Source organism: Pseudonaja textilis, chromosome 3, assembly GCF_049901715.1.
Source record: "Pseudonaja textilis isolate UNSWEBS1 chromosome 3, rPseTex1.2, whole genome shotgun sequence".
Taxonomy (NCBI): Eukaryota; Metazoa; Chordata; class Lepidosauria; order Squamata; family Elapidae; genus Pseudonaja; species Pseudonaja textilis.
Window position 1 is genome coordinate 162,238,408 of NC_141992.1, and position 15,383 is coordinate 162,253,790.

The window sequence follows — 15,383 nt, forward strand, 5'->3', positions numbered from 1 at the left end:
CCACAAATTAAATAAGGACATTGGATTATGAAAAAAGTAATAATCAGGAACTATTTAGAGGCCCACAGAAAGTAGTGGCTTGTGTTCAAGATTATATACAAGTTTGCAATTAAAATAAATATCTTTAATACATTTCACTACATAGGACAAATATTGGAAGAAATTAATTCTGTATGACAAAAGCTAGAACCCAGATTCTACCATTGTCACCACCCTTTATAGTCTCTAATTTTTTGTTATTCCAAATAACCTTTTTTGTGATGAAATTATTTGGTCAAAACCCAACAAAAGACAGTTTTCATAACCACATTCCTATTCATTGTGTGATATAATTTTCTTCATTTAAATATGTTTAAATTGGTTCGGTTTTACAAAGTTGCCTGATGTACTTTCCTGGAATAGAACAGACATTTCGAAGAAGAAACAATGTGGTACCGCTAGAAAAGACTTTATGTAGCAGCTCAGGGTTGAACTGTGGGGTCTTTGCTGCTCTCGGAGCTTGATTGTTTTCTTGCAGAGGTTTCATTGCCAAACTAAGTAACATCATCAATGCTAGAAGGGAATGGGGTTTCCTGTCTTTTTATATACTGGTATTTTATCCTGTTAGTGTTGGTTGGTGTTCTTGGTGGTTCTTTAATTTGGCTGTTGTATTATTTTACTGTGATTTGTTACTTGTTTTTGGTCTTAATTTGGTTCCATAAATACGATTTGGGAGAAGTTTTCTGTTATCTGATGTATACAGAATGTAATAATAGGCTTTACTATTCATTTAATGTCAATGAAAATGAAGTAATATAGAAGATAACTAAAATGTCAACTACAATTTTTAAATAATTCATATTGATTTAATCATAATATAATCAGTTAACTTCAATTTATATTAAGGCCTATAGCTTAAAACAACTGAATGGTTTTACTTTTAGGGACTGGAACTGCTTTCTAGTCTTATACATAGGCTGATAACATTGAGTTGATGCCTGCCACTTCAAATAAAATGAGGTGATGCAGTTAGGAGTGTTGCCATTAATTCAACATTCTGCCATAATGCTTGATGTCAAATTGTAGCTTATTCTCTTGTAACTGCTTATATGTTGAAAGATTTCACATTCCACTTTTTTGTTGCAAATTACATTAAATATGAATTATTAAATTTTGTTAAGCTGTTGAAATACAGAATATTTTTAAAAGTAACCTTGTGAAATATTTTCAGAAAGTGAATGATAAAATATGACTGATTTAATTTTAATTTCTATTTCATGGACAGCATAAAACTCACATAAAATAGTCTACTGTTAAATCTTTGCTGTTCATTAATTTAGTGACTACAAAAATTGCTTCAGAATATTTTATGCAGTTAAGATGAAGAATTTATTATATATACAGTTAAACAATTACATTCTTTAAAGAAATGGATATGGTAATTAAAATAGATTTAGCATGAAAGTACAATATAGACAAATTAGACTAAAACAGAAGTTATTTTTAACTTAAAAGAGCACAAAATCTGAAATAACAGACAATGGGTTGCATTATTAACCAGGACAGTAAAAAACTGTACAGTACAAGCAATACATTACACTAAATTATGGTCAATGAGGCAGTCTTTGATTGCCAAAAGGACAAAACAAGAAATGCTAGAATCTCATAAATCCACCATATCTCTTTTCCATTGCCGGAGCCTCTTTGGAATAACTTTCTCCATCATCATCTGAAGGAAAAAGAGTATCAGCAAACCGCTTCAGAAATCCACCATATCTTTTCTGGTAGTCCAGCCACCATTCTGGCCTTCCTACTCTTCTCATGAATCCACCATATCTCTTCTGTAACTCTTTGGCATCACCTTCCAGCTCTGGACTGCGCTTTATGCTTCTCATGAAGCCACCATATCTCTTGAGGACCTCACTATCACTATCACTCAAGTCCTGATAGTGTCCTATTTCAGCATTTTCCTCTGTTGCAAGAAGCTCCTTCAGAAGATCAGATGAATTAGCTAAACCATCATCATCTGAATCTTTCTTCATAAACCCTCCGTATCTTTTAGCAAGAATTTCTCCAGCGTTGGCCTCTTCCTCTGGTTCTACATGATAGAGCTCATCCATCTTTTTCATAAAGCCACCATACCTTTTCATGAAGCCACCATACTTTTTGGCTAGCAAATGGCTTTCATCCTCTTTTGGACTGTCCACTAGGATGCTGCTGCTTTCTTGGGGAAGGCCCAATTTAGTAATCTGAAGAAGTTCCTTGCAGGTTTCCCAGGCTTTGGCAGAAGGCAGTTTTCCTTCACATTCTAGTGTACATGGCTGAAAAATAGTTTGATTTACAAAGTTATTTTAGAAGTAGATATAACATTTGAAATATCATCTTATGTTTCATAATTTTTAAATTCTGAGTATGGCCAAACAAAACAAATATACTTGACATTTTTTGGTATATTTTGGAACTGATGATCTAAATAATTTGATCAAAGTTGATCAAAATGTCCAACTTCTAAGCATAGGAATGGAGAAGATGGAATTAAAAAGATATACTTCTCAAAACAGTAATCTGGCAATAGTGAGAAAGATTTTGCATAATTTGTGAAATGCAGGATTGTTGATAGAAGGAAGTGCTCTTGAAAAAATTATATCTCTAAAGTTCCTTATATGAGTGTTAATCCTTATACTACTGGAACACACCTTCATGATTTATTACAAACATATATTCAGCAAAATGTACATGTGAAGAGATTTTGCTTGTTTAGTACATATCCACACAATGGGAAAATGAATATGATCAGATTGCCCCTGTCCTCCCAATTGTTTAAAAATTCTGTAATTTTTTTGGGGGGAGGGGGGGGAATAGCTAAAGGTTTAGAAGAATAAAAGAAAGGTAGATGAAACTAAAGACAGTGGCAGAAAAGTGATTGAGACAATGATCGGACTATATAAGTGCATTGCTAATTAATATATATTTATTACACAAATCTATTTTTAAATATTATAATACAACTTTTTTAAAAAATAAGTATTTCAAAATTGTGCATGTTATATCAATAAAACCACTATAAAATCACTTCATAAAAATAACTTAGACAAACTAAATTTTTAAAAATGATGCAAAATAATTTTATTAAAATTAATCCCCAAGCCTTCCTAAGTAAAACTTTACTAAGTTTACAAACAATTTATAATATAAATAATGAATATATGTTCTTGCTTCATTGTGCTAATAGAAGACACTAGGAGATTTCCCACTAAAAGAAGAAAAAGTAGAGTAATTTTCATTAATGGCCACTTCCTGCTGCAGTGTATTGCATTTTCCTAGCCTTTGCAAAAATACACAGAAGCTCGGTTTTGTGGAAGGAAAGAATTATTTCTTGTCCCTTTTCCATAGCATTCAAAGGATTACACTAAATTATGCTTAGATCCCTTGAAATCAACAAGGTATATCAGTTTTTATTAATTAAAATTATACTGTTTTAATGAGTCTATGACTAAACATGAATCTGTCTATTCTGTATACAGTGATATTATTAGAGCAGTTGATGGCAATAAGACATATTAATTTTTAAACAGAGGGTTATGCTTAAAATGATCTACTTGGATTAGTAAAGTGATTCCAGAATTCTTTCACTGCACAGCATGTAGAAACATTAAGGTTCAGACCTAAATCCCATTCTTTCCTACTTGCTGAATTTGCACTGTTGTTCATTTCATTTCAATGAGGGCAATGTCTGGAAATGAGACATGTATAGGAAGCATATTTACTTAAGTATAATCTCTGGATTTAGTTTCTACAATTATATGCATGTTCTGACACAGATTCAGTAGATAGTTGCATGTTCAATTATTTATTGTTCTGATTAACTGATGAGCCCAAGGTAAAGAAAGCTGTCACCCAAGGTTTTGCAGCTATCTAAACTGATTAACAGTGCTGCCTAAGCTAACTACCTTTGCCTTGTATTACACAACTACAATAAAGAGAAGTATGTCAGCAATGTTGCATAAGTAGTTCAGTACTTACATAATTCTTTGGAATGATATTTTGAGCAACCATTTGTAAATCCCTCATCATGTACTGTCATTTGAATACTTTGAATCACATATAACTTATAAATCCCATTTGTCCTTCATTTAAGGGATTGAAAACAATTTTGAATAAAGACAACATACACAAATATACATATCTATGCTGTCTCCAATTAAATGATTATATATATCTATGAAGTTTAAGGGCTTAAGCTGATAAAAGCAAAACAAAAAGCAAGTATTAGTTGGCAGTTCAGCTAGTTTTAAATCTAGTAAGGTTTTCTCCAGATATTCTATAATCATTGATGCTGAATAAGTCAAACGTGTGATGAAATATGAACCTGAAGAAACATGCACCTGGGGCGGTTTCCCAGGGAGGAGGCAGATAAGCCCAAATTAAGAGACTGGACAATCCAGAACTGGATGGGTAAGGGAGAAAGATGTTTAGGGTAGCCACATCCCAGAATCTCTTAGCATCGGTCTATTATGCTAGAGAGTTTTAGCTTTAGTCTTGCAAAATTTTGTATATTAGATATAAGCAAATAAAGAATTGGACTCAACTGAATTTCACTATATTTTCTTGGGTCTGACAAAAGTCTCCTTATTCTGTGATGTTGTCAGAAACTGGGATGGCAACCATTTTGATATATAATACAAATACAATATAATTGTATATACATAAAGTTGGATCTTTATGTAAGGATCTTCCACCTGTTACTTCCTGTCATGCCCTCAAGTTCTTTGGAGAATAGGTTGACCCCTGTTCTCTGTGAGAGCCCCTTGGTACTGGAAAATTGCTATCATATCACCCCTAGTCCTTCTCTTCTTTAGTCTAGACATACAGAGTTCTCAACCATTCATCATATGGATCAGCCTCCATATCCTTTTGTTGTTCTTCTCTGTACTTTTTCTAGGGTCTCAGCACCTTTTTGTATTGTGAGGATATGGTAACTCCCCCCCAAATTGGCCCATTTTTGATCAGGCTATTAAGATCTGAAAAATTTAATACTAAAAGGTATGTTCAGTTAGCCTATAACTGTTTACATTCATAGCTTTCAGAAAGCAATTTTTGGTTTTATTAGGTCTCTGAAACTCATAGTCTTCTTCCATATGTCAGTCTAACTGAAATAATTTAGTTTTTCAAAAGAGGAATAATTCTAATTGTTTTGAATTTATCATGGTTGGAAGAAAATAGCTCACAGCATTGCAAGATGAAATATATAATTTCCTTCCTTGACTGACTTTTTCTCCAATTTCTAATTATAAAAGGATATTAGAACTTCAGAAACAAGAATAAAGAAGGATCTACACCCAAGGTTTATAAGTCAGAGCATCTTAGTGGACAGTCCACAGTTCCTGGATATGTGATTAATTCAAACTATTGAAGTTGGTCATTCGCTTTCTTTATAATAAATGCTTCAAACTGACAGCTTGTTATTGTTTTACTTAAACATTTGTTTATTATTTTTGCTTTTGTTTTTCACGCTTGGAACTGCACTAGCTTGATTTACCAGTTATATCTGTGGATTTCTTCTACCACTTCTTACAGCGCAATTTGATAAAGCAATAATTTATATTCATTAGAGATCTTTTGGGAACCCTTAGGGAATCATGACTTTTCTCTGAAGTAATAAAATCCTGCATGCTTGAATATGAATATTTGGCTCTAAATTATATCCAGTATACTTTAATAGAATCATGGTGCAATTATCATCAGCATAAAGCTGTATGTGAACATTATTATACAGAAACATTTAAAAATTTCTTGGTTTTTGAAGTCTGAGAGAATATTGCACTCTTTTTTTTGCCTCCCGCTACTGTTAAATCTCATATCCAAAACATTTTTAATCTTCACAGGCAGATTCAATTAGTATATCTTATTGTGATTATGGTATGAGTGTATATATTCACCAGGATAACTATCAACCATTAACTGATAACCCTAACTTAACAGATCTGATGGCAAAAAAAGAACAAAACAGCAGAATTAAGGGAATGTAATAGATTAGTGTTAAAGAACAGCCAAAAACTTTTTAGCAGGCTAAAAGGAACAAGAGACAAATATGTAATTAGTGAACTGTGATACCCCTTGTAACATTAGGTTATGCTATATCCTCCATATGACTTTTCTTTTTGATAAATCTTTCATTATTTATTGGAATAATGCCTATTTATTTTTGGGTTGTTTTACTTCTGCTGTTCTAAACTAAGAAGGAAAACTAAAAAAGATAGTTATGGAAATGACTTGTTATTCAGAATGTGGTTAAACAAAAGGAAAAATAAATGGCTAGCGCAGGGGTCACCAACCTTTTGGACCTCAGGACCACCAAACTCATAATTTTAGATCCCAGGGACCATTAACCAGGTTCTGTGAGTGTGGCCTAATTTGTGAGTGTGGCTTGGTGGTCATGTGACTGGCTGGGCATGGCTTGTATGCAAATATTATAAATATTTATATAAATATTGATTTTTTTTATAAAAAAAGAGCAACTTTTACCCAAAATCAGGCAAAGCAAGCAGACTGAGTTGCTCACAGAATTATTCAGTGCTCTATCTATCTGCTATCAGCTAGCTCAGTCTCTCAAATTTGCTTGCCATGAGTCTGCACTGAATTTGCTTGCAAGCAAACCTTCAGTCCTAAGGGAAACAGAGCCAAAGAACTAAAGACTAGCTAGAAAGCAAGAAATCCAACCATTTTCTGCTTCCTGGCTAATCTAAATCTCCTGGCATAGCAGAACAGATGATGGTTGGAAAAAGGAAAAAATAGCAATTTTAGCAGGCAAGTTTGCTGAGTAAGGAGTGAGTGGGCAGGAACGTTCCTGCGGGCTATGTGGGCGGCGCAGCTTTGTGTTTCTGTGCAGCCTGGATTAATTGCTTTGGGAGGGTGCTCTGGGGGTGAGATTTCTCTGTGGCCCACCAAAATTTTCTCAAGGCCCACTAGTGGGCCACAGCCCACTGGTTGTCGACCACTGGGCTAGCTGCTGTTTTGCTTTTGAGTTGCAAAGGGCATTGACAGCTAAGAACATAGGCAGACACATGTTTTTCTCTATGACAATCTTATTAGTTTCAATTGTCTTAATTATTAACCAAGAAGATTATATAGAAGAATGCACATTCTCTTATGGATCTGATGAGATTTTAAAAACAAATTCACAGAAGAAAGATAGAAAGATAGAGGGAGGGGGAGAAAAAAAATACCTACATTCATATATGGTGTTTTTGAAATTTATATTGTTTTGGGTCAGATTAGACCCCAAAGCATAAAATGCAAACCAGGTTCAAATATCACCTGACACTGAAATAATATGACCCTTTGGTATCTCCCAGCCTTACTCAATTCCTAAAGATGTGAGAACAATATGAAAAAACAATAAGAAGAGAATCATAACCTATTTTATGCTTAACAGAATAAAACAAAGAAATATAAGAGTATCTTTTAAAAAATATTCTCTCTCTAGAAGGGAGGAACACTATTTGAACAATGAAAGCTCAATTTTCTCTGCATATCGGTGTAGTTACGTAATTTATGTAAGAAAGCAGACACCAATTGGATAAAACCTCTCCTATAAGCTTTGGCACATATACATATAATCCAGAATAGCCAGGTGAGAGCTGTATCACCAAAAGTAGAAAAAGTATGCTACACCTTCCCAAACGTAAATAGAAATTTCAGTCTTTCCTGTATCATATTATTCTCACTTAAGAGTTCATGTGAGACTTAATTGATCCAGCTTGATAAAATGAGATGGTTGAATGTGTTTTCACCAAACTGACTCAAAGGAGAGGCTACCGAAACCAACAATGGCAATAATTATGCCATCACTATAATATTATGAGATTAGCAGGGTACAGGGAGACAATAATAAACCATATGACTGAGGCACCGTTGTTTGTACTAATTCTAAAACTCAGATCTTCCATTAAGTCTGCAACATAATGAGCTGAAATATGGGAAAGGCATTCAATCCCTTTTGCCTCATTTTCTATTTCATCCATTCTTTAGAGGTTACAGTAGAGCAAGCATTTCCCAATACAGTAAGTTAAAGAAGACTAGTGATTGATCTGGCTGTGATGAAGTACAGGAATATAGCTAATGAATTTATTGTATATTCATTATTAATAAGTCAACTTGAATATTTAATATGTAGTAATATTAAGACCGAGACCCACTTTGTGTTGTGGTTTAAGGCAATAGGCTAGAAATGGGAGACCATGAGTTCCAGTTATGGGCAGGAGCCCAGATCAGTCCTGCCAGTCACTCCCTCTGACCCTGAGAAAGAAAACAGTGGCAAACCACTTGTGGGGTGTGGGGGAGGAACAAGGGCAAGAAAAATGCTGGGGCTTGTACAGGCTAATGCCAAAAGTCAAGATTAACTTGAAAGTACAAAAATTAAAATAAAATAATAAATTTTCAATTGAGGTTGCTCAATTTTCAAGCAACCTTTTACTAGTGAATTAAGTCATTCTAACACATTGGTTAGAAAAATCATATAAATAATACTTTATGTACTATTATAATTTTGTTGATGGAGAACATCTGCTAATCTTCAGTGTTGTAGTTCTTCAGGGAACTTCTATCTGTAGTTGACACATATTAGATTCAATGCACTGTGTGAAAATATATATGGACCATAATTATAACATAAGTGTTTTAGCGATAATTCAAATCCATTGTTGAGTGGCTAATCTACGTTAGTGATCTATCTAATTTTGAGTTTGTAATCTATTTGTGCAACAAGAAGTATCAAGCTGAGCTGGGAGAAAGAATCTCAAAATAACAATGAGTAAATTCTGCTTACCAAAGGGTTGATACCAGCATGATATGCCAACTGATGGGCACAGGATGCACAATCTTTTGTACATTCTGCTTGAATAGTAAGGACAAGATACACGTTCAGAGCCAAAAGCAAGAAATAACACTTCAGAAGCAAAGTCATGGTCTGAAAAAAGAAAGAAAAATGAAACTCACAATATTTTCTTTTTTAATACCAGCAAAACATTGCATTAACAAATACATATGAAAAAAGAATCCAAATTATTTTTAGCTGTATTACACCAGAAATAATGTCTAGTGTGAATGAAGGCGAATATACGGGTCCCAGGATAATGTTGCAGGACCCAGTTTGGGGTAGGTCACTAGGATCAAAGGTTTAGACTTCCAAGCTTTTGGATTCGTGCTGGAGCCATCCTCAGGGGAACTTCTCTCTCGCAGAGTGTGTGCTTTGGACTATTCTGTGTGTGGCATTTATATGATGCCTGTCATCATCTAAAACCCCTATCAACATTTAAAAAGCCATACACAACAGACGCCTTGTCACTACACCCCGAATAGTCCAAAGCACACATTCAGCTAGACAGAAGTTCATGAGGATGGGTTTCAGCACGAATCCGAAAGCTCAGAAGACTAGCTGACCAACCCAGACTGGATCCTGCAAATAATGTCTATGATTACATATGCGGACAATTTCACACATGATGCTAGAAACAATTAAAGAACATACAATTAGAATACATTCTTTGAAATCGAGTGTATTTTTTTCCCCTTTTATCAGATCTCAAATCTCTCACTTCGTAATAAACAGAACAATCCTTTTATAAATGTTGGCTTTTATACAGAGTTTCAGTATAACTCTGGAAAACAACGAGGGAAATTTTTTTAGTGACAAACTAAATGAACCATAAAATACTTCGCGTACTTTCATGGGATTATTTAACCTTGAACGACAAACAGCTCCAGATGCTATAATAAAAGCCAGCGACGAACGACTTTCATCCCGTTCGCCGCCTAATCGGATTCCTTTTACATCTCCGCCGGCAATGAGCCACGGAAGATGCGCGAGTGAAATCCAGGCTAAGGAAAAGCTGCATAAGGCTCGAGACCTGGGGCTCAGCTGTCCCTTCCTTCCCCACACGCCCAGACTTACATTTCTCCTCTTGCTCCGCGATAATAGGGCGCGCCTGTGAAGTGAGCGGCGGCTCCCACCGAAGTCTCTCGCACAGAGCCTCTCGGGGAAGAAGATCCCACGGAAGAACTTCGCGGGGGCTTTTCTCTGAAGGTCCTAACGAACTGCAGGGGAAAGAAGGAAAAGAAAGAAAGAAAGAAATGAACAACGGAGGAGGAAGAGGGCGGAAAGGAATGGCAGATGGCGAAGAAGGATCCGCTGCAATAAACAGAAATCAATCTTACCGAAGAGAAGCAACGACGGCGCTGTTGGTGGGGCTCCTTCCTTCGCTTCCCAAGAAGGGTATCTTTTCTGGCTTCGGAACTCTTCAGCAAAATCAGGAGCAAAGAAGTGGAGAAGGCGACTTTATAATTAGTCAAAAAAGGAGACGCGGGCAGCATTCTCCCAATCGCCTACTGCCCTCCATGTGACGCAAGACCTACGACATCCAGTAGGAGTGAAGCATCTGGTCCAGGGTGGGGGGGAAGTGGGGAGAGACGTATCAGCGTGCCTAGGGCCAAAGCAAGACTCACGATTCTGTTGTTCCCTGGAGTGAGTGGGCGGATGTGGTAGTCGGCTCCACCTGATCAGGATGATATTTCATCCCAGGATAGCTTCTCCCCACCATCCCAAGTGGGGCCTTCCATGTTGACCCCTTGGGTCCAATCAACTTTGCCTACACAGGGTTTTCAAAAGTTCTTCCTTTCGGCTGGAAGGTTCTGATCCAGGCCCCCATTCCAGGGAAAGCTGGAATTTGATTTAGTTCTTTCTGACAGAAGCCACTTAAGGGTGTAACAAGAAACCTGTCACATTCAGACATTTGCTAGAAAGATTTTGTCTCAATTTGGGCCTAAATTGTATTGGGACTAGAGTCTACAGAGTTCCCCGCCTTCCCTAGGTGGAGGGAGCATCAGGAGAGCACTAGGTAGGGGAAACCTAGTCCATATCATTTATTCCTAATCTTTCTCCCCACTTGTTTTTCAGAGGCTCTAGGAGATGCTACTTAGGATTTTGCTGTTTGTGTTGTCAGATGTATAAGGGTCTGTTGCTAATAATGAAATCCAAGTTTAAGAACACCCTATGGCTTTGATTGTCTGAGTGTACTTTGACTGTTTTGTAGAGATCCATCAGGAAAACAATTTACTGCCAAAATGTGGCAGTAAACAATTAACACTGTGTTATGAAGGGCAGCTTTAGGTAACACACAACTGTTATATAATTTTTTTTTGGAAAAAATGGTATCCTCACAGTAAATCCACATAGGAAAAAATGTTACCACACAGTAGTTTAACATATAATTTTTGTGACGTTAGATGACATTTCTGTGGCTTTGAATGATTCTTAATGCACTTTTCAAAACAATTATCTTTAAAAAATGATAAACATTTCCTGTACATAAAGTATTGGTTGATTCTATTAACTACCTTACTCTGGAATAAACTTTATGCCATTTTTAAAAGCTACATCAAAAAAGAAAAAATATACAAGTTCAGAAACATGCTTTTAACATTTTTGATTAACTTTTAGGTGAAAACACCATTCTAAAACTGTACATTGTGGGAAGCATTCCTGAGAAGTGAAGCAATCAATTCAATTATGTTAGGAAGAGCACTAATTAATCAATTAAATGATTCTTCATGTCAAGGATAGATATTAGAAGAAAGGCTTAAGCCAAGAAAGTGTCTCAATTAACTATATTGAAATATATCTCTCTTTATTTTAATACCATAGTACAACATCCATAAATGCTATGAGTGGAATATAAGGAAGCAGGTTTCAATTGGTTCTATTATCGGTGAAATGAGTGAATGGGCATGCGCTTATTTTGTACATGAACTCCAAATAGAAACTCAGATCATTAGAATATAAAGTTCCCTGTCCCTTGATTGCTGATGCCTATGTGGACATTTATATCTTATCTTACTGATATTCATATAAAAATGGTTTGCCATTATCTTCATCCAGATTTTTTAAATTTTTAAAATTTAGTCTAGCTTGTCTATTTATCTGGCTCTGCTTAGGCTCCTCTCAGCTAAGATATGAGATATTTAGTAATTCATATCCTCTTATTTTGTTGTCCTTTATCCTCATTATGCATTTTTCCCAGATGCCAGAATACTATTTTTTGTGTATTTCTATTCATACCGTCTATAAAAAGCATTTCCACAAAATGGTCTGAAATCACTGCTTCTGATTGCTTCATACTTTACTAGAATTCATAAAAAATTGAATGTATAGCTGTTAAAATTATTCTAAACACAGAGAAAAACTGAAATGAAGGTTAGATATACAGATGTTTCAAAAAAATACAGAACATATACTTGGGAAAGAAGTTTTTTGAAGAGACACAGCAAAGGACGAAAAGAAGATGGTTCACTGGATATTGTCCTTGCAATCATTTCAACTGAGAAAGTCAGCAACGCTGTAGCCAAAAAGAGGAAGAAGAGTTCAAAATATTGCTGAGGACCAGAACTGGAATCCTCAGTCTTCAAGTCTGCAGGATCCGTTTGGCTTTATAGATTTTTTTAAATAGAATCCTGAAGTCTGAGGATTCCAAGTTTCTTAAAGTAATCCTTTAAGTAATGCTAGCAACTCATAGTTGTTCCAGATGAAAATCCACTTCTGGTTACCCTACATCATTTTTATTTCATTCATATTAGGGAAGAGATACTGTTACTATTGTTTGCAAATTACAAATGATCCAGAAAACGTTCTATTTTTGATGTAATAATTGAATAAGAAACAGGAAATATGAGATAGGGGAAAGTAGAATTCATTGTGGTAGTGATTTCAAGACATCACGTGAGGGGATCAACATTATGTTTCTGTAATTGCACAAATAATTGCCACAAGACATTGTCTATTTTAAAAAAATTTTTAACACTTCCCTTATCCATATTATAATTTTCCCTCTTGTGGTCACTCTTTCATCTTTTATTTGCAGAGGAAGAACGCAGGTGAAAGCAAAAGACAGCAGCTACCTTGGGCATACCTTGGACTTCAAAATCACATTTAATCCTCCCTGCATCTTTTTCAGCCAGTTTTGTACACTAGAGGGCACTCATCGCCTTGTAGCAGATTTTCAAAGGCAGACTTTTTAACAGCAGGGAAAGTTTATACAACACTGATGTTGACTAAAAATCATATGTTAAGGCACAACAAGCACAACATGTTTGGCCATTGTAATCATGATCTGAGGGTATGGCTGCTGTGTGGCTGTGTAGCCCATACTCTAGAGAGTGAAGCTTTAGGTCAATTGTAAACCTGGATGGCAGAAAACAAGCTGAACAAGGTTTCTGTTTGTATCTACAATACTGAAATGTTGGAACAGATGGACTGATGGTCTTAAAGTAATCAGAGAGATACCAGGGCTGGAACTACATGATTTAGCATGCTGAATTTGCAGTAAGGTGGGTGAATGAGAGCTAGGTAAATCCTTAAATCTACATCTGTATTTATAGGAAAACAAAATATTGTCCTGGGGTGAATTAGGCAACTGGTTCATATAAGCTTTGTTAAGATACTCTGATAATAGTCATAGGATTTTGTCCCTTTTATCTTCCAACGACTGCACTGACTTTGCAAATTGCTTAGGAGTTTATTAGTCCAGGGTTTAGTAAATACATTGTCAAAATAAGTCATATTAGTGTATTTAATAAATTTAGCATGGATTACATTCGACCTTTCATTTCTATAGTGCATAATATCATTTTTTTTTAAAAAAGCATAACTGCTATAATTTAACCTAAATGAATTATCAAAAAAAAAAAAAAAGACCCACAGGCATGGAAAATCTGATTTTCAGTCCAGAACATAACTATGTCATAGGGTTCCACCCCCCCACAAGATAATTTTTTACAGACAAGAAATTTATTTTGCTTCATTTCCATTGTTGTATAGGTCAATTATTCAGATATTTTTTTTGCATTTTGCAAGGGAATGAAAAATAAGAAAACAAAAATGCAAAGTATCTCTAGATACTTTCTTTTGTTACTTAGCTTACAGCAATAGTTTTGTAAGCATCCTTGTGTCTGAAAGATGCTTAGAATATAACATGAATATAACACAGCAAATGTGAAGGTTTCCGTAGAATGCAAATGCTGATCTTTCTTGTGTATTTTTCCCATCACCAAGGAAGTAAATGTTTAGAAATGTTTTAGTGGAGATCCCTATTGGCAGTTCAGTTTTGATAACCCGAGAGTTTAAAATAATGAAAATATCTTCAGCTTTCCTATCACTGGAGGGATGATTTTCAAAACTCACTGGAGTAATCATGTGCTAAATATTTTGAACAGTGAACATTACATCTCTGTGTGTGTGAGAGAGAGAGATTGATGGACTTTATAATGTAATACACTTTTCCCTGAATCTTCAGGCAATTATTGACTAGTTTCTATGAAATTGCTGTGGATGAGGCAGAATCTTCTTCAACTCTTATAAAATTCGAACAGTAGCAACTGTTTAAACAGTAAACATAATTAAATATTGAAAAAGGGAAAAAGTGCAAAACTATAATACTTTCTTGCAGTAGAATTCTATGGTTATAAGAATTATCTCATTTTCTTTCTCTTGAAATGATTTTCTTCTAGTCTATTGTGAATTAAAGTTGACTATAATATTATTTTCTTTATTACACTTATAATCATGGTAGTCAACAGGATCATCTAATGCTAAGAACAAGTTAAACTCATTGCCCTAAATTAACAGATGGATCCTTTGCAGCTCAGCATCTGGAAACAACCTAGACAGAGCCATGTAGCCATTTAGCAGCATTGGAGAAGCGCTATGCTTTGGGTTTCTCTTGCGGTGTTTTTATCATTTCCCAGTTCAGTCTACAACCTGATTATTCCCCAATGGGTTCCTATATTTTGTCATTAAATGAATTGAGTTGAATTGAGCTACTTAAATTGAGGTACTTGCTGATCATTGGATAGGTACCACATGCCTTCATTTGCATATTTGCTTTCCCTTACCTAACCATGAATTCTGCAACTACTATGATTTCCTAAGGTTACATATGATACTGACCCACAAATTAATAGCTCTAGCTAGGTTTTCATGAAACAAAGAAATAATAGCTGGATAGTTTGCCACATAAACAAATCTCAAATAAACAAGAATTATTTAGTGGTTTAACTGGGTTCTAGTCAAACAGTGAGATGTAATCTACAGAAAGGAACCTGGAATCTGTTTCCCAAATGTTTCTTTACAAAAGCAGAATAGTTAAAAAGGGTCAGCTAGCATTAATCTCCTCTAAAATGGAAATGGAACGATCATAATGGTTAAAAGATAATGCTTGCTTTTAGACTGGAAAATTTAATGTGCAATACTCTCAAATTATGTAATGTTCATTGATACTTAAAGGAAAAAAAATGAAATAATTGTGTATTTTATAGTTCAGCTGATTTAAATGTCACATTGAAGTACTGTATAT

General features: G+C 35.1%; 1 protein-coding gene across 1 annotated transcript; it reads right to left on the minus strand.

Moving 5' to 3' along the window:
* Positions 1–425: 425 nt before the first annotated feature.
* Positions 426–8,963, minus strand: PENK (proenkephalin). Its single transcript, XM_026705894.2, has 2 exons — positions 8,807–8,963; positions 426–2,300 (listed from the first exon to the last, which is right to left on the minus strand). Exons 1-2 carry the CDS (start codon positions 8,942–8,944, stop codon positions 1,635–1,637), a joined length of 804 nt encoding a protein of 267 aa, XP_026561679.1. The 5' UTR covers positions 8,945–8,963; the 3' UTR covers positions 426–1,634.
* Between the last annotated feature and the right edge of the window lie 6,420 nt (positions 8,964–15,383).